Source organism: Ictidomys tridecemlineatus, chromosome 1 (assembly GCF_052094955.1).
Source record: "Ictidomys tridecemlineatus isolate mIctTri1 chromosome 1, mIctTri1.hap1, whole genome shotgun sequence".
In the NCBI taxonomy this organism is placed as follows: Eukaryota; Metazoa; Chordata; class Mammalia; order Rodentia; family Sciuridae; genus Ictidomys; species Ictidomys tridecemlineatus.
In genome coordinates this window covers 70,480,203-70,505,285 of record NC_135477.1, presented here as the reverse complement: position 1 = coordinate 70,505,285, position 25,083 = coordinate 70,480,203, and the positions used below count along the sequence as shown (strand labels likewise).

Sequence of the window (25,083 nt, the reverse complement as noted above, 5' to 3'; positions counted from 1 at the left end):
AACCATATAGACAGAATAATAACAATATATACAGTATCATAGTATGATATGGATTATAAATGTGATATGTTGTATGTAACAAATTATAGAAGATCACATAATAACATTATGTAGGATAGACATAATATAATGAATTAAATATTATATTTATTATATAAAATAAGTATTATATATTAACAATAATAATTAGGAGTAATAGTTTACTATTTCTGATAACAAATTACCACAAATTTAGCAATTTAGAAACACATATTTATTATTTCACTGTTTCTGTGGGTGAGGAGTCTAGGCATAGTGTAGCTGGGTTGTCTGCCCAGGATTTCACAGGCTGCAATCAAGGTTGGTCTCTCAGTAGGAGGCTTTGTTATGCAAGAACAGGCTTCCAACTAGCAACAGGTTTTAGGCACAATCAATTTCTTGTGGCCATATGACTATGGGTCCGTTTTTTTGCTAGTTATCCAATGGAGGTCACTCTCAGGTCTTAGAAGCCACATGCTGTTCTAGCAATGTGGTTTTCTCAACATATCTCTTCATTTCATCAAACCAACAGGAAGATTCTCTTATTCGGGTCTGCTTAGATAGATTCACATACAATGCAATGTAATTATGGAATTACATCCCATCAACCTGTGTTACTTGGTATAACCTAACCAAAGGTGTGACATCTTTGCCAATTCTCTTGGCTAGATGGAAGACTCAGATCCCATTCACACTCAAAGGGAGGGGACATCAGATGGTGAAAGTCACTGGGAAATCACCTTAGGGTCAGCACACCTCATTACTATTACAAGAAATCCATGTGTTTAGAGAAAAAAGTGTGTTTTGTTTTGTAAACATTCCTCCATCAATTTAATTAAGTCTTGGTAAATTTCCTGGGGAGCATCCTGTCCAAGATAAAAATCCATATGATTGTAGTATGGGATCGCCTTGTAATAAATGAGGTTGGCAATTTTAGGTAGCAAATCTTCAACGTCCTTGGGATCAGCCAAAATATCCTGTCCACCACTCCAAATGGCCGTTGGAACTTCCATCTCAGTAACGTTGTATAAAGGAGGTATGAGCTAAGTATGATGAAAGAGATGGAGAGAGGATGATAAAAAAAAAAAACAAAACTACATTATAAAAGTGACATTAATTCTCAGTTGTGAAGCAAGTTTTTCAAATGCTCAAAGTGTGCAGCTTGGATACATTTGATTCGTAAACATTAAAATGTTAAAAACATTTGAAAATCCTTTTGTCCAATGATATGCATTGTGAATACAAAATAAACAAAAGCTATTACAATCCTGACTTGCAGTTTTGGGAAAATAGGAAAGAATCCAAGAGGAAGACTTGTATTTTTGTGGGGAATCGTCTTTCTAGTTGTACTTTATCGGAAAGCACATCTTTATAAACAAAATGTTGAATAGGACAAATATCCCCTTGTCATATGCAGAAATCTGGGCTCAGTGGCATTATTGACACTTATATATCAGCAGTTTCTTTGGGGAGTACTGATAACCAATACATAAAAATAATGAAATATGAGTTTTAGAAGAAGCCAGTCTGCTATAGAGAAATAGCATTAAACTCGCTTCAGCAAGTTTTTCCTTACCTTCTTTTCCTGTGCTGATTCAACACAATCCCAACCAAGTGACTAGGTCTGGTCAATTAATCTCTCATTCTTCTGGCCACAGAGATTGAATAATAATAACTTGGCATATCACTAAATCTGTATCATAGGTTAGTCTGTAACTTTCTTCCAGAGCTACTGAGAAAATATTAGATTTTTTTCTGTGGAATTCCGATTGCTAGAACTATATAAGCTAAATATATCCAGTAACCCTCTTAGCACTCTGTTGGAAAGAGTCTAACAATAGAAATAAGCATCTCAGATGAAAGTTGAGAGAGGGAGAGGGAAAGATAGAGAGGAAGAGCAAGAGAGAAACGGAGATGTGGTGGTGTTTAAGTTCCTGGGTATTGCCACTTAACTAGTACTTATGAGTTCAGTATGTAGTACTATTTTTAAAAAAATATGAAATAGAGTTGGTTTTGCTAATTACAACTGAATAATTGTCTATCAAAAATAATTTCTGATTACTATATGCTGTGTACTGAATGGTATCCTTTCCAGATTTATATGTTGAAGTCCTAACCCCCAATGTGAGAGTGTGTGGAGATGCGGAGACAGGGCTTTTAGGAGGTAATTAAGGTTAAATTAGGTTATAAGTGTGCATTCCTAACTCCATAGAGTTGAAAATCTTATAAAAAGGTAAGGATTCTCTCTCTCCCTTTCTCTGTCTCCAGGAGCAAGAACAAAGGAGCACACATGCACCATGTGAGCACACATTAGAGAGGTGCCATCTGCAAGCTAGGAAAAGAGCCTTATGAGAACCCTGCCATGCCCATGCCCTGATCTCAGACACCCAGCCTTCCAAACCGACAGAAAATAAATTCCTATCATTTGAGTCACCCAGTGTATGGCATTTTGTTATGGAAGCCCTAATTGAATAGTACACTAATTTGTGACAGACTAGGAGGAAGAGGTAAGAAGGACAAAGATATAGATTGTAAGGAAACTGTGACCCTGGCCTGGAGGAGGTTTCTCAGAACAACAGAAATGTGCCTGGAGGTGACTGTACCTCAGGTTCTCTTAGGAAAGAAAAATTGAAGCAGAGCCCTCTGGTATAGTAGTCACATCAGGTGTTTCCATCAGTTAATGGGTTGCTACCTGAGTCTTTGCATTACGACATAGTTGTAAGCATATCCTGCTTCCCTATAGTTTAGGAGCTTTAAGAACAAGTGGTAGATGAGAATGTGTAGTTTTGAGAAGGCAACACAAAGGGCAGAGAAAGAAGTGAGTACATAGCCATGACCAGGGGTGTGGACAGGGAAGATGGGTTCCAGAAATCTTGGCAAAAGGCCCTAAATGCAAAGTGCACTGATGAATGAAGAGACCTGCTTGTTCTGACTGCAGTTTTCTTGACAGTCAACTATAAAGCATAAATATGTAAATGCAAAGATGTAGAATGTTGAAGAATAGAAAAACAAAGCATTACAGAGGCAGCAATAAACACCAGCAAGCTTTGAGCCACAGAGTGGGTCTGAGAGTCCCTGAAATCAGAACTCCTTCACTCCAATGATTTAATTACTTTGCTAAGGATGAAAGTGGATGTCCAGAAAATGTCAAAGCCAAAATGAACATCAAAATTTGGATTTAAGTTATATGTGGTATATCTTGGCCAGGAGTATTTTAAAATTTATTTTTAAGTAGATAATTAAAAATTGTATGCAACTATTAAAAATGAGTGACTTTCTTAGAAACAAAGGATTACTAGTGATTACATTGGTAATTGCACCTGCCAAATTTATGCTGTTATTAATTACAGCTGTGATTAAGGTTATTGCCTTTTAAACATGTATGTAGTTCATCTTCTGCTTTGAGTTTTCCTTCACCCACCCAAAGTTCCAAGCTAAAGACCTATATCAGAACCTGAGTCACCATGCAGGCATAATTATGATGGTATCTGCAAACATAATGATAAAGCTAGTGCATGCTACCCAGCTTTCATCCAAGCAGGTATCAGAGTCTTATAAGATAAGGTCATTATCTAAAAGGCTTTTCCTCAAGAAATCATAAACTCTTGCTAGGACAAAGAATTCATGAATTATAAGAGAAAATAGCACTCTGACATAATAAATGTGAGGCATCCCAACCCAAGTCTCATGCACTTCTAAATATAGCAGCTTAGGAGAAAAATCAGATTTATCACACTAGTTGAAATTATAAATATTCACTATTATTATTTTTGTGGTGGCACTGAACATTGCTGTTTTAAAAATTTCCAAGCTTCCACATCACAAATTCGAAAAATATGCATACTTTGTTCAGTTTGAGTTTAGTCTACAATCAAGAAGCCAAAATAATTAGTGGATTCCCTTACATATACTGGGGAAAAATAGCAATAACAATAACATATACTTTTTTACATAGAATATTTTCTTTTAATATGGAATATTTTCTCTAAAAGTTTCCATAGGTTATTTCAATAAATATTTTTATACACAATTCTCTGGCAGATAGTGCCTTCCTAAGGGTGATGAGTTTGGTTGATATATCTTTAATGATGCATGTTATGTAGGTTTTTAAAAGTTGTTAGTAAATGGCATATCAAAAACTATTAGAACAAAGTTTATTCTATTAGAAATGGAATAGAAGTTAGAAAAATATGCTTTAAAAACAAAGATTGTGCTTTTGTTTTTTTGTTTTTAATACCAGGGATTTAACTCAGGACACTGAGTTAACACTTAACAAGTAAGCGACATCCCAAGACCTTTTTATTTAGAGACAGGGTTTCACTGAGTTGCCTCTGGAAAAAATGACAATATTATTTACCTTACAAGATCATTGTGAGAATGAGAAATAATGACATGACACATTGACAAGACCCAATAAACAGCATGTGATAGCAACAATGAGCAATATCCATGGTACTGAATGGGAAGTAGTAGGTACTTAGGAAGTGGATAATATTTTTATTAATTCATTTTCAGTATGTCACTGACTATGATTATTATTATTATACCTGATGGAAGTGCATCATGTTCTGATCAGGCTGTCCCCAGTCAAAGGCTTGAAACTGACCAGAATTAACTGCCTATGATAAAACAAAAGTAATAAACGCATTGAAATGATATAAGAAAACAGGGCACATTAAAAGTTAGCAAGCGAAAGATTTAAAAAGAAGACTGATATTGCAACTTTTAGCCAAATTTCAATAAGTCAGTCAAATAATAAAAATAAATACAAATTCACAGAACTTACACAAACACTTCCTATCTTGAATTTTTCCAGTGACAATTTTCAGACAGCAATGCCTTTAAAGGTTACAATATAGCACATCAAAACAGTTTTAAAGGCTGTCAAAGATGTTGAATACCTTGGCTTCAGGAATATACATATATATCTATATCAATATCAATATCTATATATATCTATATAAACATATAAAATATATATGTATATATAAATATATGTATATATACATATATTTATGATTTGGTACATATTTGATATATATATATTATTTGTATATATGTGGCTATGATTTGGAGATATATATATATATATATATATATATATATATATACACATACATATGATTTGATTTGGATATGAGGAGTCTTCCAAGAGATTCTAAACAATACAGGACTATTCAGTGATGAAATCATTAGATTATGAGAGCTGTAACTAACCTGTCCAACCTGAGAAGTTTAAATGAACTTACTAGGTGGTAACTGTGGGAAGTTGCCTGTAGTTAAAGGAGGTAAGTCACTAGGAGTGTGCTCTGAAGGGATTCATCTCTCTCTCTTTCTGCTTTCTGGCCACTCTGAGTGGAGCAGTGCTCCTCCACCACACCCTTCCATCATGATGTTCTGTTTAATCTTGAACCTAGAGCAATGGAATTAACTGACCATGGACTGAATCTCCCCAAATTGTGAGCCCCCAAATAAACTTTTCTTTCTTTAAATTGTTCTCATTGAGTATTTTGGTCACAGTGACCAAAAAAAAAAAAAAAAAAAAACTAACACAAAAATTGGTACCAGAAGTAGGGATGTTGCTGTGACTAACCTGACCATGTGGTTCTAAACAATTCCAAGCCATTGGTATTGGTTTGTAGGAGGAGTTTGGAAAGGTTTGGAGATGAATGGTAGAGAAACTTTAGGATATCATATATGGAGGTTAATGGGGGTGATTCTGGTGGAAGCCCAGAAAACCAGAATGCAGATTGTACTGTGCTCATGAGGTTTCAGAGGGAAACAAGGATTATATTGGGAACTGGACTAGAAGCCACTCACGTTACCTTCTGAAAAAGAACTTGTCTACATTTGGCCTTTGTCCTGAGACTTTGCATGAATCTGGATTTAAAGGTAATGGACTAATGAATCTGGTGGAAGAAACCTCAGGACAGAACAGCATTTAGGCCATGGCATGGATATTTCTGGCAGCATTAAGCCAAGTTTACTGTGAGAATAAGGATCAAAAAACAGAGAAGGATTATTTAAAAAACTTGCACTTTGGCCAGAAAAGTGCATGTAAAACCAGGGCCGTGGAAGTCGTGGTTATTAATGATATTATAGTTGCTAAAGAGATGCTAAATATTTTGCAGAGAGGCACTAAGAAAGAGGGCTTGAGTGCATCTCAGGAATTGAAAAGACCACACCAATTCAGGCTCAAAGGTATAGAAATAAAAATTACTTTCAGAAGCAATCACGGAGGCACTCTTCTCACACAGGGAGCCTAAGAAGTTGTTTTATCATACTCAACCACCCAGCTAGGCAGAGGACATTGAAGTAATAGTCCAAGGGGACTTAGTTACTGCTTCACTGGTAGCAGACCTTGGCTTCATTCACATAGTGCTGGTTCTGCAGTAATTCAGGAAGCTGAACTTAGGTGATCAAGGAGGCCTCCACTGAGATTTCAAGAGAAGACCTAGGAGGCCAGGTAAAGTGTATCAGGGTTGAAGTCCTCATGGGCTTTCCCTGAGAAGACAATGCACTAAGCTCTGAAGGTGAAGCCAAAGATGGAATGGAAATCCTAGGAATTAAAAGATGCCCCTAACATGAACGGACTGCTGAGGAAAGCTGCTAGCTGCAGAGAGGGGTCACATGGGCTGCACTTGGCAAGGGGGAAAGGATGAAAAGGGACAAATCTTCCCAATCCCTTCGGACAGATTATCTCAGTGCTATGTGCCCCTGATACCATGGATAGCACGACAGGATTTGTTGGACCAACTGGTTTGGGCTGTGTTTTAGTCCCAGCCCTTCTTCCTATGCCTCATTCCTCCCTTTTGGAATGTGAATGTTTATCCTGTGCCATTGTATATTGAACATATGTAACTTGCTTTTGATCATTATAGGGACTCGGAGTCAAGAGTTTGCCTTGAGTCTCAAATGAGACTTAGACTTAGGGGCAATTCTGGCACTGTTAAGACTATAGGGAGTCTTGGAGAAGTACTAAATATACAGAATGCATTTAATACAATATTTGAAATCTAAACTCCAAATGCAAAAAAAAAAAAATAATCATGTGGAGTGTCTCAAACACTCAGGGCCTGGCTAATTTGATGAATAGTTTTAAGGATAGGGAATGTAGTCTTAAGAGCTTAGACCACTTGATGAAGATAATAAGGTATAAATGAACACAATGCATTTAGCACTGTGGGATGGACATCAACTTTTGGGGGCCATGGGTGGAATGTCATGATTTGTATATGAGGTGTTCACCAAAAGATCCTATATTAATCCAAAAACATTCAGGAGTTAAATGATTAGATTATGAGAGTCATAACCTAATCTGACCATCCTAGTTTAAATGGACTAATTGGGTAGTAACTGTATGCAGGTAAGTTGTGGCTGGAGGATGTTAGTCACTGGGGATGTGCCCTGGAATTGTTCATCTTCCCTAAATACCCTTTCCCTCTCTTTCTGTTTCCTTGCTGCCCAGATTTGAATAGCTTTCTTCCACCACATGCAGTAGCCATGATGCTTAGCCTCACCTTGGGTTCAGAGCAATAAAATCCGAAGACCATAGAAAGACCTCTGAAATTGTGAGCCCAAAATAAACTTTTTCTCTTCTAAATTGGCCTTTTGGGGTATTTTGGTGACAGCAATAGAAAACACAATTATACATATACATGTTTTTAAATGGCACCAGCTATACATTTCCAGCATTAAAAAAATCTATTCCTGTTATTAAACAACTTTGCACCTTATTATCTTCATCAAGTTGTCTAAGCTATTAAGACCACATTCCCCATCCTTAAAAAATTTTGTCCAATATAGCCATGGGATAAGTGTTTGAGACACTGTGCATAATAACTATTTATGCATTTTGGTGTTTAGATTTCAAATAGAATAGAAATATCCATGCATTCAGTACTTCCTTTTTCTATTGTTTGTCACCCCTGTTGGATTGAGGAAGCAGATAATCTGTTAAGACTATAGGGAGTCTTGGAGAAGTACTAAATATACAGAATGCATTTAATAAAATATTTGAAATCTAAACTCCAAATGCAAACTCACATACATTTACCTCAAGCACTTCATTAAATGATCTTCAGACTACACTAAGGGTTTTTTTCTTAGCTTGAATTTTATATTTTCCATCCTCCTTGATTTAATCCTGATTTTTGGTTCAAACTTATGCCCATCATTGCTTATATTGATGCAGGCAGCAATTTGCTGCTATTGAAATCTGCAATCTTTCAGTAAGGAGAGATAATAGAATGTACTATTTAGAGACTTGGGCTCTAGCATCAAATGAATCTGGTTTGTATTCATGTTTAATGGATGACTAAATTCATTATCCAGGACAAAATATTTGTGAAATGACAATGATAGTGACATTCTTTTCATAGGACTGTGAGGATTAATAGGGTACTGTATATAAAGCATGTGGCACCTAGTAATGTTTGACAAGTAGCTATTTTTGCTAATATATGCAAGTTGTAACTTCAATGAAATTCTTGTGAAGAAACAGAATCAAAATTTCTTCACATTTCAGGGTTTTTCAGATGTTGGAATATTTGCATAGACATTATCAGATCTGATAATTCTAAGTCCAAAATACGCCAAAAATCCAAAACTCTCTGGGCACAAGTTTTAGATTAGAGATGCTCAATCTGTGACATCATTATGATCATTACCCTTGACCTAGCTGTCTACCTATCTTTCAACCAAATATTTTATCTACACCACTATTTATTTCTACCTTAGAAAAAATTTTCTGTCAGAGTTCTCCTTAAGAGAAGTCAACTGTGAGATGTATAATATATCTAATGACAAATTTTATATATATATATATATTATATAAATCCGCCTATATTATATAAGCTATCATGGCCAAAGGATGTAGTGGAGGGCAAATCCTTCAATGCATTTCAGAAAGCCTCAACCAGTGTTTCACACTATCTGTAAAAGTGATTCTCAACTCGAAAGTAAAGAACATATTTATTAGTAAGTAGGTTGAAATGAAAATTCCTGGGACTCTCTTTTTCTCATACACCTCACACACACACACACACACACACACACACACACACACATTCTCGACTTAGAAAGATACAACAAGTGAATTTGGCTTATCTTCAAGGCTACAAAATATTGAGTAATGTAATAAAACAAAAATTTTAACTGAGAGTAAAAATGCAAGCTATCAATCTATTTAAATCTTTCCCTAGCATATTTTTTTCTGCATTAAACATTATTTCTACACTTTAAAATGTCCCATATGCGGGGCCGGGGATGTGGCTCAAGCAGTAGCGATCCTCAGCACCACATACAAACAAAGATGTTGTGTCCGCCGAGAACTAGAAAATAAATATTTAAAAAATTCTCTCTCTCTCTTTCTCTCTCTCTCTTTAAAAAAAAAATAATAAATAAATAAAAATGTCCCATATGCCAACTGGAGAATGAACAGATCTTTTCTGGAAAAAAAAAATACAATTCTATTATAAAGGGTGATTTCCAAAAAAGAGTAAATAAAAGCCTTTCCTAAAAAAGGCAACATGCAATAATTTAAGGGTCAGAACTTGGTATAAATATGTGGGAATCAGTTTCATACCCCAGACACTGAAGACAGGAGAATAGAGAGGAGCAAAGGAAATCTAAATGAAGAGTTAGTGCTGATTTCAGAAACATCAATGCAACAGTGGCAGTGGCCCTGCAGTGAGTTCCCAGGGGTACTCTTAGGGAATCTCACAAACAGGTATGGATGCATTAGTCAGGGACAGGAAATGCATACCTGGGCCCAGTGCAGCATGTTCTGAACAGATGTTCCTGCGGGGCTCTGTGCCAAATAGACATCCAAGCGACTCTGTGAAGAGACAATTTCTCATCTAGAGACTAATCATACCACAAGTGAACATTTGTGAGAAATTCTATAATTTCTTTTTTTTAATTTTTGTTGTTGCTTTTAATATTATCATTTAGGGGAAAACACATGTACCATACCCTATTACCATATAACCAAAGAAGCCTCTTTAAGCACTTTCTCCTTCCCACAGCTGTTTCTTTGCTCTGAGTAGTGACTTCATGTGGCCCACAGAGGGAATCGGACTGATTGAAGACAGAGGTAAGGCACCTATTCTTTCCTGACTCCTCACATAGATCAAAGAGTATAGAAGGTCAAGGGATCAAAAACCTTAGCAACCTTGTCCTTCTCCCTTCTAAGTCCCAAAGTTCATTCAGAGAAAGCTTTGATCACAAAACACTAAGAATAGATATGAATGTTTTCTTTTGTTTGCTTGATTTAAAACAAAGTGTTAAATGTTTCATGAGGCTCTTTAAAAATTTGTAGGACAGAATTCATTCGATATATTTAGATTTCTTCTGGATCCAAACAACAACAAAAACCCACTATATTCTTTCATATTTTCAATTACATTTTTTATAAAATAAATGTTATTCTGAAAGAGTTATTTTTCTATCAAAGTGAGCACTAGAAACATCTTGTAGCTTTAAAAAATATATACACTTATTGATAAGCTATTCAAAACTACTGAATAAAAATCAAAATATCTAGAGTTTGGGACATGTTCATTTTTTCAAAATTCCATAAAGATTACTTACTATGTACCCCTAGTTATGCTTCACTAAAACAAACAGATACTTGCAGATACTGTAATAATGCATAATCCAGTCCCTACAGTGAAAAAAAGGGTGATATGATTATGTGCAGAGACAACAAGAGCCTCCAATGAATACACAAAAGTGTTTTTTGGTAAAGTCTTTCTTTATCAAATTCAACCAAGTTAAGAGGCTACTTTAAAAATTACTATGTTTTGTGTTTATTTCTAGGTCTTTTTACTTAGCTTTGCCTACATGTCTTCATCTACATGAGATGTTCCCCATGATAACCAAGCATAGTTTCCCTAGAAAATCGAGACACTAAAAGAGGAGTGTACAAAGGCAGTGACTCAGTCATGCTCTGCGTAGAAATCCTTTTATGAAAGTCTTAACTGCAAGGAAAATTTTAATGATTCTGGCAGAGGACAGTCAGGCTCTGGGCTAAATCTCTGAGATAAACAGAGACCACCTATATCTCTCTTCCTCCTCTGGTTTCAAACAGCTCCTCTCCAAGTGAGAAGTAAACTAACTTCTTGTCTTTCCCCCTTTTGCTCATCAAGTCAGTTAGTGATAACTGAGGAAAGGAATCTCAGTTGTTAGAAATAACCTGACAAGAACCCCAACACCAATTCCTCTCAGTTTCCCTTGAACACAAAAGCTGTACCTGTCATTGAAGAGCCATCCCTTTATTTCATTTGAGTGTTCCACAAAATAATCATTTCTAAATCACCTTTGAATGTGGAAAATTGAAAAAAAAAAGATGTCTAGAATCACTTCCTGAGATTTTACTTTACTTCAGTACATCTGAGATGTAGCTCAGGAATAGCAAGCTAAACTTCAAAACCACAGCACTCGCCTAACTGGAGGACTTTTTATTTGTGACGTTTTTTAGCCAACACCAAGAGTTGGTGAGAAATTTTGGCAGCAAAGCCTTCTTCTCAAATCCTCCTATGAGAATGGGTAAGATTCCCAAACTTGGTTAGAAGCCATGAACATAAAAATTACATTCCAAGAGACAAAAAGGAGACCTTGAAATGTGGTTTCTATGTAACCCAGAGTAAACTCCCATCACTTTGTTGCAGTAAAACCATTGTTTTCTGAGACTTGACTACTTATACATACCATGTTTAGGTTTGGGAGATCAACTCCAGTTACAGTGAACATGAAGTTGCTGCACATATGATGGAATATCTTCCGATTGCACATTTTGGTGGCAATAAATTGTTCCATTAATGTGTGAGGGGAGAACATTTTGTCACCAAACAGTGCCTGTAAAACATGATCAAATTTCATGAATGTGGATGTCAAGAGTGGAAAATGAATGGCAATTCAAACAAGCACTGGACAGGAGATGATATCAGTTCAGTGTTAATGCTCAATGAAACCATGAGTTTTGTTAAATTTTGTCTTTGTAGTCCTCCCAACTCACCTCTTGATGTTTTTTCCCCCCACAAATCTTTAATTGGGAAATATTTTGGCAGGCTCTCCGAAAGACCAGTTCCCATATAAAGTTGGTACAGCTTTGGAGTCAGGTATATCTATGTTTGATTCAGATTCTGTCTCTTATAATTTAGGAAAGTATTTTAGTTTGTATTACCCTGCATTTTTCACCTATAAAATGGGAAAACTTTTATCTACTAGGTAGAATCATCATAAAGATAACAGATAATGCTTAAAATACACCTTGTGTAGTTCCTAGCAGCAAACAATAGCTCTGTTATTATGATTAGTGACTGATACAAGTTAATGAGCCAATCCTTCCAGAATCTCTTAATGCTTAAAATGCTTAAAATGATTTCTTCTAATTATATTTCAGGCAAAGTTGCGAGTGAGTTAAATGGACCTTATGAACTTCCTTCATATCCCTGTGCATATTAATACAATATTTGTTTTATAATATATAATTTTATAATCTTAGGGTAATAAAATAAGTATTATGTGAAAAGACTTTTTTTAACCTCTTAGAATTTTTGGAAATACCATTTACAGAAAAACTGGCATTTCTTTCTCCTGAAACTCTTTACTAACTGGCAATTATAACTAAAAACCAGTAATAACTGGCATTCATTATTTTTTTATTCCACTAATGTACTACAAAATTTTATACTATCTTTGGTAAACTGGATCCAATAAATTCTTACTAGGTATAACTTTAACTTGTTGAATTCTGAGTTTGAAAATAGTTATATTGAGGGTTTGTGTTGAAGGATTGGAGGGAATTCTTATTTAATAGAATTTTTGATATATTATGAAATTTTAATGTAAAATATAAAATACTAGGAACTGACTAATTTTTCTGTCCATATTAAAGAGAAAAAGAAGAAAGGAGAGAGAGAAGGAGAGAAAGAAAGAAAGGAAGAAAGGAAGGAAGAAAAAGAGAAAGAAGAGGAAGAGGAAGAAAAAAGGTGAAGAAGGAGATGAAGGAGGAGGGAAGAAAAGGAAAAGAAGGCAAGAACTACAAAATATCACACCAGTTCATATTTCTTGATTCTTTAGGTCTGGAAAACAATAAGAGACCATTGAAGATCTGATCAAATACACTTTGACTTTTTCTTCATTTTGTCATAATTACTAGGAATCTTGGATAACATGTTGTCATCTATTCAAAGTTCTCAAGTGTAACAACTTAAAAAAATAGCTACATGAGTTAAGAGCTGAACAAAGGGTAGGACCTAATTTTAATCATTGAACATTTTTATTTTTCATTTACCAATACTGTTTCCATGCTTTAAAAACTAGATGTGAAAAGAAATAGTCAATACATAAAAGTAATCAACCATGAAAATTTGATGTGAAAGGAAAAGGTTATACCTCCCACAATGCACCCTAAGCGACTAACAGTTCTGGTAGTCAGCTTTCCCCAACACAGGGTTAATTAGCAGGATAGTCTCTGACTTGACTCTCCCCCTATATATTTACCCAAGGACAAATAATTACTCCTTCACCCTAACCTAAAAGACAGGATTGCAATGCAGGCTAGTAAGACAGCACTTCCAAAGTGGCAAACATGCTAACTTGCACTTGTAATTCCAATTTGATTCTGGAGGGGGCATGTTTGTCACATAATAGTAGGAAGGCAGATGTCCTCTGGTGAGCATCGGAAAAGTCACCCTTTCTTCTGGAGACATGGTTCGACGCAAGGATACATGACTTGCCCAGCAGAACATGGACTGGATTCCCCCATGTGCATGGGAATATGAAGAACCAGGACTGATTTCTTCAATTTGGCATTGAAAAAGTGGAGAAATCATTACATATAAGCAAACACTGACCTTGAGCTGCCTGATCAGATCTGTGCTCAAGTTTTGGCTCTATCACCCAATTAGCCGGATGACTTGAGACAGATTGCTTAGCCTCACTGAGACTTAGGTTCTTATTTTTTATGTTACTTTTTTTTTTTTGGTACTGGTGACTAAACTAAGGGGCACTTGATCACTGAGCCGCATCCTCAGCCCCATTTTGTATTTTTTTTAGAGACAGGGTCTCACTGAGTTGCTTAGCACCTTGCTTTTTGCTGAGACTAGCTTTGAACTCGTGATCCTCCTGCTTCAACCTCCTGAGACGCTGGTATTACAGGCATATGCCACCATGCCTGGCTAGGTTCTAATTTTAAGAGATGAAGACAGTACTAAAACCCCTAATCAAAAAGAAAGGTAAAGAGGAAAGGATCAAAGAAAGATATAAATAAAAAAATTTGGGAGACAACATCATAAAGGTGTATATGCTTAGGGACAGAATGAAGAGTGGAAAAGAGAGAAAGGGAAATGAACAGGAGATTTGTAACACCAAGTACTCTGGCTTTGAATCTAACATAAGCTTGATTAATACAATTAATAACACCAAATAATAATTAGTAAGCACCAATTAACAAACCAGATATGATGCCTAAACATATATTATCTCAGTTGCTATCCCAACTTAACCAATTTTACCCATTTTATAAATGTGAAAACTGAGGTTTAGAGTGGTTAAATAACTTGTCCACTGTCATGAAGAGCAAGATGCAGAGGGAGAAGGTGAACATAGTTCTGTCTCACTCAGATTCTTATGCCTGTGCCTTATGTGAGTTAAATTTAATACAAACAGATGAACACTCAAAATTACTGACTGTATCAAAATAAATATACTACTCAGAACATTCTTTAGCATATATCATATGTTTGCCACAAAACAAATCTCAGTTTATTCCCAAACTGTCATTGATCAAGGAAGAAATTACAAATAAAATTAAAAATCTTCTTGAAACAAAGAATAATGGAAGCACAACAAATCTAAACCTATGAGATAGAGCAAAACAAGTACTCAGGGGGAAGTTTATAGTAATCAATGCCTACATCAAAAGAGCAGGAAGATCTCAAGCGAACAAGCTATTTTTGCACCACAAGAAACTAGAAAAACAAGAGCAAACCAACTTCAAAATAATAAGAATCACAGGAGAGCAGGGCATGGTGGCACACAGCTGTAATCACAGGGGCTCTGGAGGCGGAGGCAGGAGGATTGTGAGTTCAATGAGCCTCAGCAAAAGCAAGATGCTGAGCAACTCAGCAAGACCCTGTCTCTAAATAAAATACTAAATAGGGATGGTATGTGGCTCGGTGGTCAAGCGTTCGTGAGTTCAATCCCTGGTACCAAAATAAATAAATAAAATCACAGGATAAATAACTAAAATTGAAACTTTAAAAAGAATATAAAAGATCATTGAAATGATCAGGTTTTTCATAAGCATAAACAAACTTGATGAACTTTCACTTAGACAAACTAAGAAAAAAGAGAAGACTCAAATAAATAAAATCAGAGACAAGAAAGGAGCAATTGCAACAGATACCACAGAAATATGAGGATCATATAAGATTATGATGAGCAAGTATATGCCAACAGATGGACAACCTATAAGAAATGGACAAATTCTTAGACATATACCTTGCCAGGACTGAGCAGAGCAATAAAAAGTAAAAAGAATCACTAATAAAATGTCTCCAAAGAAAAGTGCAGGACTAGATGCCTTTGCTTCTGAATTGTATTAAATATTTACAGAAGAACTAGTACAAATTCTTCTCAAATTATTCAAAAAAAATTGACATGGAGGAAATTATTTTAATCTCATTTTATGAAGCCAGAATTACCCTGATACCAACACCAGATAATGAAATAACAAAGCCAGAAAGCTAAAGGCCAATATCCTTGATAAGCAGATGGAAAAATCTTTAACAAAATACTAGCAAACCAAACCTAACAGCACATGTAAAATGTTATTCGCCATGATGGATGGAACCCATCCCAGGGATGCAAAGATGATTCACCATTATCCAAATTAATAAACATTATTTACCACATCAACCAAATGAAGACCAAAAACCATACGATCACCTCAATGGATAGAGCAAAAGCATTCAAAAAATTCAACATCATGATAAAAACTTTGAACACATTAGGTATAAAAGGGATGTAACTCAATGTAATAAGAGCCATATGTAAAAAGACCACAGCTAACACCATACTGAATGAGGAAAATGGAGAGCTTTCTCTCTAAGATCTGAAACAAGACAGGCATGTTTCCTGTCATCATTATAATTCAATATGATAGTGTAATTAGTCAAAAAAAAAAGGCATCCAATTTGTAAGGACAAGTTTGAATTATCACTATTTGCAGATGATACAATCTTATACAAAAAAAAAAAAAAAGACTCACCAAAGAGTCCACCAAAAGTCTATTAGAAGTAATAAGTGAATTTGACAAAGTTGTAGGATTCACGGTTAACATGTAAAAACTAATATTGTTTCTACCTACAAGTAGAGAATTATCTAAAAAAGAAAAGAAGAAAAAGAAATAAGGTAATCCCATTTAGAATAGCTACAAAAATTAAAATGTCTTAGAATAAATTTAACCAAAGAGATAAAAGATCTCTGCAATGAAAATGATGAATCACTGATGAAAACAAATTGAACAGGACACCAAAAAAATAGATATTTTGTGTTCATGGATTGGAAGAATCATATTGTTAATGTGTACATACTACTGAAAGAACTCTGCAGATTTAATGCAATCCTAATTAAAATACCAATGACATTCTTCACAAAACTAGGAAACATTCTAAAGTTCATATAGAGATGCAAAGAAAACCAAAGCAATCTCGAGCAAAAGACTAAAACAAGAGGCATTACTCTACCAGACTTCAAAATGTAAAAGTATCTTAATCAAAACTGGATGGTATTGGTATGAAAACAGACACATAGGCTGATGAAACAAAGTAAACAGCCTAAAAGTAAATCCACACATCCATAGCCAACTAATCTCAACAACTGTGCAAAGAACACGCATTAAGGAAAGATTAGCTTCTTCAATAAATGGTGCTGCGAGAATTGGACATCCACACGTGGATGAGTGAAGCTAGACTCTATTTCTCACCATATACAAACATCAACTCAAAATAGATTAAAGCTTAAATGCAAGAACTGAAACTCATAAAAGGAAGCACAGAGAAAATACTTTAGGACATTGGAATGTGCAAGGATTTTTTATATATTTGATACCCAAAAAGCACAGGAAAAAAATAGACACTAGACATTGCGTCACACTAAGTAGCTTCTGCACAGTGAAGGAAACAATCAACAGAGTGAGAAGACAACCTACACAACAAGAGAAATATTCTCAGATTTCATCTAACAAGAGATTAACATCCAGGACATGTAAGAAACTCAAGTCAATAGAATATAATCTAATTTTAAAAATAAGCAATATACATTTCTTAAAAGAAGATATGTAAGTGGCCAACAGGTGTATGAAAAAATGCTCAACGTCACTCATCTTCAGGGAAATGGAAATTAAAGCCACAATGAGTTATCACTTCACTCCACTTAGAATAACTATTACCAAAAGGACAACAGATAGCGAGTGCTGGTGAGGATTGGTGGGAATGTAAATCAGTACAGCCATTATGGAAGACACTATAGAGGTTCCTCAAACCAACAACCAATCAATCAAATCAGCTCCCACTTTAGCTGTGATTGAGGGATGAGATGAGAGAGAAACTTCTAGACATAGATGAAGACACCAGGGTAGAATGGCATCAAAATGAGCTCCCTGAACCCTGCTAATAAAAGTATTCCTTATCAATAAACCGACAAGGATACCTCAGACATCTATTATATTCTCAGATGTCTGTAAATTGTCATTTGTCTTCTTTTGAAATCAGTGGGACCTTATATATTATTTCAGACTTTTACTTGGGAAGTGACATACCTTGATGGTTCGCCTGGAAAGAGTTGTTAAATTTTTTATAGGACTTCGGGTGTACTTCACCGTGACAACTGGTGCCAGTGCAAAAAATATCTTAATTCGCTTAGCCAGTTCTGGGTTGGTAGAGAATGCAATGAAAGCTGAAAGTGAATTAGACACTAGTTCATAGCTTTAAAACAATTACTTTTTTATTTTAAGTGATAGTAAAGGTAGCCACGGGAAAACAAAACAAAAAACAACTCAGAGTAATAACCATTTGTGAGGAGGAATTTCTAAGTTTCTCAAGGATGAGAATGACTGATTCAGAACCAAGTGAGTTCTTTCATCCCAGGTCTACTTATATAGGAGTGGAAGAGAGGGTTCACACTTCTCTGTGAAGTGTGGTTAAACCCAAGGATCATTCCAGCTTGACTGTGGTTTGGTGTCAGACAAAGTCACACTTGGCTTCACATTCACTAGCTGTGTGAAAGTTACCTCTCCAGGATGAGTCTCAGTTTACTCAATCTGTAAATTAGGATAATTGGATCCTTAGAATGATTCATATATATGAATACACAGATATGAATATATATAAATGGATAATTCAAATTTTATATATAAATCATCCTCTAAGGATTCTTAAATTATATATATATATCTTAAGGTATTACTTGGCATTGTCAACATTAAAAGATAGCGAGTGCTAGTGAGGATTGGAAATTAGGGAAAAAATCTTAAATTCAACTATTTGTGCAATACAGATATTGGTCTCTGATGTTTGTAGTTTCCAATGAGAGAAACAGACAGAGAGAGGATGAGGTGCCTCATGGTTCTACCCACATGGCACTACCCACATCCGGCCTACCTGTGCTTCCCTGGCAGGCAAAAGCCACATTGATTGTAAAGTACAATCACAATTTTGTAATTCTCTACTTTCTTTTTTGTGTCCTTTTCTAGACTGTGATCATCAAAGGAAGGATGGATATCATATTTATCCCCTCTTCCCCAGTATGTAACCCAAATTTTCACAAATATTCATTGGATACATAATTGAATAAACAAAGTAATTCTCTCTTTCAGACCTATCAACCTCCAAAATTCAATGTTGGGAAAAAATTCCTTATTGTCATCCTTGTTTTCAGAAAACAGCCAGAGGATATTGTTGCCTTTTTAAAGTTCCCAAACTAGAGACTCTGCAGAGAGATTCTGACCCTGTTCAGAAATATGGAAGAGCCCCCACTCCTTCCCGTATTCTCTGATCACATGGACCCCAAACACACCTATGGTGGTGCCCTGAGAGTGGCCCACATAGAAGAGTTGCTCTTGTCCAGTTTTCTCTATGATTAGATTGATTGTGGCTGGAAGGTCATATTTAGCCATTTCATCCAAACTGCCAAAAAAAAAAAAAAGAACAATAAAATTGGAAAATCTATCTCATTTTAGACCTGCAATATTTAACATTCATTTTAGACATAGATACTCCGCTTTTATAAAATATGAAACTAGAGTTAATATGTGATATTATGCATCTGAAAAACTTTTTCCAGGATATTACTTTGATTTGACTAGACATTTTTAACAAACGGGAATCAGAGAAATTTAATTTGTAAAGGACTACTAAACTTTTCCTGTAAACCTAGTCCTATTTCATTTACTCTCACAGCAGATTTACCAAAAATCAAAAAAAAAAAAAAAAAAGGAAAAGAAAAGACAACAATTTTGGAATGCTCATCTAAAATTTAGAATAATAAATCAAACAGATTCATAGACCTTAGCCCAGACTGGACTGAATCCAATTCCCGGGAAGAGTCCTGGTGATGTGTCTCTTTGTGGCCTCAGGTGCTTCTTGATTCTGTGTATAGTTTGGGAAATACTCACCTAGGAAATCATCTTGTCACTTGCTATAGTGCAATGACAGAACCACCCTGTGGTGTGGAATAAGCAAATGCAAACTGGTTTCCAAAAGGAAGGCAGGAATGAGGTAAGGAACAAGTGGCTCTGGTGACCTCCAAGGCATGGTTCTTAGCTCCTATGCAAGTGCATGGGTTTGTCGCTGTAAAGAAGCAGGACAGGCTTCTGAAGCAGACAGCACCCCAGGCACTGCTCCTGACAGCTCTCTCTTCTAACTGTTCTGTGATCAGGAGGCACCGGCCCTGGCATGCTGGCGTACACACACACACACACACACACACACACACTGAAGGAAGGCAGAGGTGAGGGTGAGAACCAAACAGCAATACAAAATAATAAGATTTATCCTTCTCATGGTTTCTATTGGGTGCATTGAGACCACAGGAAAAATCAACAAGTGTTCTTGCATATAAATGAGCAAGGTACACACTTCATTCATTAACACATTTTCCCTTACCTAAACGCCCAGTATTCTGAGGACTTGGGTGACAATTTCAGATGCTTTCTGGACCAGGTGTTTCCTCGGCTGTTCCCCATCCATACATCATAACCATTATCTGCCAGAAGGAAAGCCAAGCTGTTGTTGGGGAGGTTACAGATCCAGTCACTGGCAGATGCAATTAAGCCATGCTGCAAATACACAACTGGTTTTGGAGCTGCAAGACACAGGCAACAAGATGTTCATGTCCAAACTTCCTTAGTGTCTACATGAAAATTCTCTTTCCTAACTTTTTAAAGTATACAAGAGAGGTTAAGACCTGAAATTTGGTGTCAGGCAAACCTGGGATCTAGACTTTTCTTAACTATTTTCTGGGAAAGTGATTTATCTTCTCTATGTTTTATCATTTATAAAACCGAGATTATGTATAATGTTTTATGCTGGGTAGGTACTGGAGTCAAATTGCCCTGGTTCAAAATCCATTATGCCATGTATTAACAGCTTTGTGGATCACTTACCTTATCTGCATAATGGGTATAGCATTTTATTTCTCAAGAAATATTTAAAAACTTTAAGGTTTTCTTGAAGTAATAAAATGACAATCAAAACACCATTTGCAGAATGTTTATTGAATGTTAGGCACCATGCAGATTCTATAGGCCATTTTTTTGGCAGGAGGTGAGTACCGGGGATTGAACTCAGGGGCACTCAACCACGGAGCCACATCCCCAGCTCTTTTTTGTATTTTATTTAGAGACAGGATCTCACTGAGTTGCTTAGCCCCTCACTGATGTTGGGGTTGGCTTTGAAAGCTGGATCCTCCTGCCTCAGCCTCCTAAACCCCTGGGATAAGAGGCGAGCAAAATGCAAGGCCATAAATAGAATTTCACACAATGTAAAATTGTTAACTGGATCCAAAAATACTATTTCCAAGGTAAAATTGAAACATTTTTAACTAAGAAAGAAAAAAGATGCCTATGATCCCAGCTATTTAGATTGCAAGTTTGAGGCCAGCCTGGATAACTCTGTGAGACCCTGTCTCAGAAAAAAAATGAAAAGGACTGACGATATAGCTCACTGGTAGTGTCCCTGGGGTCATTCCTTGGTAGCACCAAAAAAAGGGAGAGAAAAGAAAGAAGAGGAGGAGGGTAAGGGTAGAGTGGTGTTGAAAAAGAAAGTGAGGGAAGAAGAAGTAACTAAGTAACTAGAATCTTTCTCTTCTTTATTTCTCTCTCTCTTTCTCTTCTTTCTTTCTCTCTCTCTTCCCCTCCCCCTCCCTCCCTCACCCCCCCCCCTCTTTCTTTCTTTCTTCTTTCTTTCTCCAGGGATTGAACCCAGGGGCGCTTACCACTGAGCCATATCCCTAGCCATATCCCGTTTTATTTATTTTTTTTCTTTTGAGACAGGGTCTTGCTAAGTTGCTTAGGGCCTTGTTAAATTGCTGAGTTTGACTTTGAGCTTGTGATCTCCTGCCTCAGCCTCTCAAGCCATGGGATTATAAGTGTGCACCACCATGCATGGCTCTCTTCTTTATAAATAGTTTGTGATGCCATGTTGGTACCTCAAAACCCTATGTCAGGTCTCTGAACTAGACTTGATGTCCTGAGAGTGAGTATGCTAACTTAATTCTCAGAGAGACTTAGTATTTTCAAAGCAAGAAACTAATGTTTCTTCATGTCCATCTAGTCACATTTTGGAGAGAAGGGAAAGAGTGTTATTAGCACTGCCAAAGTCAAGACCCGCCGGGTAGCTGTCATAGCTCATATCTCTCAATGATCTGAACCCTCAGGCAGCTGTTTGTTGTAGATATTTCTACTGGGTACATTTTAGCAGCTATGGAGCAGAAATGAAAAATGTCCATGGCCATTTAAAAGATGTAAAGATTTAAAATACTCTCCTGAGTATTTTACAAAAGCATTGGAGTTATTCTGGCAAATAGTTGACTCTATAAAATCAGAAGCATCATTATTTCCCTCTCTTTTTAAAAATCTAGATTTTTCTTTAATCCTTCTGATATTGAGAAGTTTTGTTCTACAACATACCAGAGAAGAACAGGGGCTGAGAAAATGAGAGAAAAAAGTAAACGGTGTTTACCAAATGGATTTCCCCCCACCTACAGATAGCAACCTTCATGTAGGGAGCTAGAAATGACCCTTTTATAAAATTTAAGTAAAGAATTATTAAGGTCATATTTACTTCAAAAAGGTAAAATCACACTGTCTTGAGTAGAGAGTGATTATAAGTAGCAGTGATTGCCATTTAGAGGTATGGTAGTAGTGTCACTAGATTGAGTGACTAAAGTTGAGAGAAACTTTCAGATTAGAGATAAATTTAGAAGGCATAATTGATAGTCTTGGTGACTGGCTGTAAAACAAGAGCTGAGAAAAAAAAAAGTGGTGTCCAGAATGACTCCTAGGTTTCTGATTTTCAAAACCGTACTCTGGTATCACTGAAATAAGACAAAATTTTTGTTGTTGTTGTTGTTGTTGTTGTCTGTCTCTTGTTTGTTTGAGAAGAGGACAAGACCAAATAAATGGTGCATATGAAAATGATTTAAAACTTCAAAAAGTTATACAAGGAAAATTGGGGGACAATTTCCTTACTCAAATGAAGGACTGCAACGTATTTTAGAACGAAAGCCTTTCTGCTGCTATCAAGATGCTACTAGCATTCATGCTTTAGGTGTTCTTCCTTTCATAACAAAATAAACCATACCAGTTTTCCTTGGGCATCTTCTTCCATGAGGAATCCTATAAGTTCCAAGGATATAGCCATCCTTTGTCACAACATCATACTTTTCACAAGGATAACCCCAGTAAGAAATAATCTGGCTCTAGAACAGGGAAAGAAAAATACAAATTGTGATATAATCTCTTCCTTTTTTTGCACACATTGAAATATAATAGTATTTTAAGTTTCAACTTCATGTTCATCAATCTATATGTTGGGACAGTATATAGTGGGGAAAATTAGGATGATTTAGGGGTTTCTAGAAGGGATTGCAGGGTGGGATGACTCCACGTGCCAGTTTCTACATCCCAGACTGCTCAGGACAGTAAGTATGTAGTTATGCCTGTTGGCCTAGAATTATTAATACACACCAGTTAATTCTCAAAATGTTCTGATACAAATTTGTGTGGCCATCTAATGAATGAGACCACAGGATTGTGCAGTACCTTGTTGCTGATAATTGAGCAGAAAGGGCAACATTGAGGGAGATAGCTAGTTGAATTTGATTTTCACGGGGTTGAAGGTAGGGCAGTAAAAATACCTGACCTCATTCTCCCCTTTTTTATATATCTTGTGCTTGAGATTTTCATTGGCAAAATGGATCTGAAAATCAAAGATGAAGGAAGCTTTTCAACCTAGTCCTTATAGATCAGCCTCTTGGGCAGAGAGAAAGGTATTAAAGAACTAAGTTTGTTAGAAGGTCAGTAGGAGATGCCCCAACCACAGGTACACAAGGAAGAGGGTGCTGTGAGATATCTTCTGCATAGAGCTTTCTATGCCCTGTCTCATTAATCCTTACAAGAGACCTTTCAGATAGAATTGTACCGATTTTTCAGCTGAGAAATGTGAAGTTCAGGAAGATTAGTGATTTGTCCAAGATTATAAACTAGGAAAAGATAAAAACAAGATTGATTACAGAAAAAAAATAATTTCAATTTCTTATAATAAAACCATGCATTTGCCTCTATCAGCACATAGATGTGTGCGTAATTTATGAGGCTATCTAAAATAGAGGTTAAGAACCCAGATTCTGAAGAGAGACTATCTACCACTGAATTCCTGCTCTGCTTCTTATTAGCTGTTACTCTAGGAAAGTTACTTAATCTTTCTGTGCTCATTTTACTGTTGAGATAATAATAGTATCTCCTCACACATATGTTGTGAGGATTATCTGTAATAGATGTAAGACAGTGTCTGGAACAAAGAAAGTTTTTTAAAAAAAAATGTTTGTTATTTTTACAATCATTATAAAAGGATGAAAAGCCAAAAAGCACTCAGACTAGCAAGGAAAAATTGTGCTTTACTGTGGGAGGAAGAGGAAAACTTGAATTTGAGGACATACATTCATGGACTGTGAGTTCGGCAGTGTGGTAGGAGGTCTAGGAAGCCACCATTAGATGGTAACTCAAACCACCAGGAGAGAGAATATTGCTGCTCCAATTTAGGTCACAACTCCTGGATTAGTTAGCCATGCCAAGGAACGCAGGAGAAAGCACAGATTTAGGCACTGGAAGAATTGCTGAAAACCAGACCGTCACACCAATTGTAACTAAAATGATGACTAATTAATAATTCCTATCTTAATGGGCTTTTTCAATGCGTGACTTACAATATTCATATTAGCTTCAGGATTTGTGATGCTTCCTTTCTTACAACCATATATAGGTCCAAGGAGAAGCACCCAGCATGCTGTTGCTAAAAGCTGCCACATTTGGAATATGCCTGGGAAAGGAAATATTAACGGATTTGTCATCAAAGAGAAATTCTGCAAAATGAAATCTGGTGTATTCTTTTTATAATACTGTTTTATTTACACTACGATGGGAGAGAACAAAAAACATATACTTCTATGTTATATTCTGTATGTTAGCAAGTAACATACAGAATTATTCAGAAATCATTCCATGAAAAATTTTGTATGGAAGAAAGGAAGGAGCTGATAACATCTTTAATTCAGGGTTATATCTATTGGAAAAATAATGGGGACATTTTTAAAAGTCAGACTTCTCTCTCAGAGCATTGACAATTACATGTCCTGGTTTCTGCTGAATGATTGGCATTTTGAGGCTTTGGAATCAGTTATTGGCCAGATGATATTGGTGTCCCTGGGGTGGAGCAGATCCTGCTCTCTTCTGAAATCTCCAAGTTAGAGAGCATGTGAGGACTTGTAATGGTGCAA

General features: G+C 36.1%; 1 protein-coding gene across 3 annotated transcripts; it reads right to left on the bottom strand.

Annotated features, from left to right (window-relative positions):
- Positions 1-455: 455 nt before the first annotated feature.
- On the bottom strand, positions 456-24,615 carry Lipk (lipase family member K). Of its 3 annotated transcripts, none has more exons than XM_005339201.3 (9): positions 24,514-24,615; positions 22,890-23,007; positions 20,193-20,391; positions 19,105-19,214; positions 17,849-17,985; positions 11,731-11,877; positions 9,785-9,856; positions 4,566-4,637; positions 456-1,061 (listed from the first exon to the last, which is right to left on the bottom strand). In XM_005339201.3, the coding sequence occupies exons 1-9, from the start codon at positions 24,613-24,615 to the stop codon at positions 804-806; spliced, it is 1,215 nt and encodes a 404-aa protein (XP_005339258.1). In that variant the 3' UTR covers positions 456-803. The 3 variants fall into 3 exon arrangements, with proteins under 3 accessions (XP_005339258.1, XP_077876476.1, XP_077876477.1); XM_078020350.1 differs by having other exon boundaries at positions 20,193-20,292; XM_078020351.1 differs by lacking the exon at positions 11,731-11,877.
- Positions 24,616-25,083: the final 468 nt, after the last annotated feature.

What these genes read in the sequence shown, in the direction of transcription:
- Lipk (XM_005339201.3), bottom strand. Translation starts at nt 24,615, where the DNA reads ATGTGGCAGCTTTTAGCAACAGCATGCTGGGTGCTTCTCCTTGGACCT. An exon ending in CTGAAGCTAATATGAATATT is followed by an intron (nt 23,008 to 24,513) that starts GTAAGTCACGCA and finishes TCCCTGTTCTAG; the next exon opens with AGCCAGATTATTTCTTACTG. An exon ending in ACATGATGCACTTCCATCAG is followed by an intron (nt 1,062 to 4,565) that starts GTATAATAATAA and finishes CATCATACTTAG; the next exon opens with CTCATACCTCCTTTATACAA.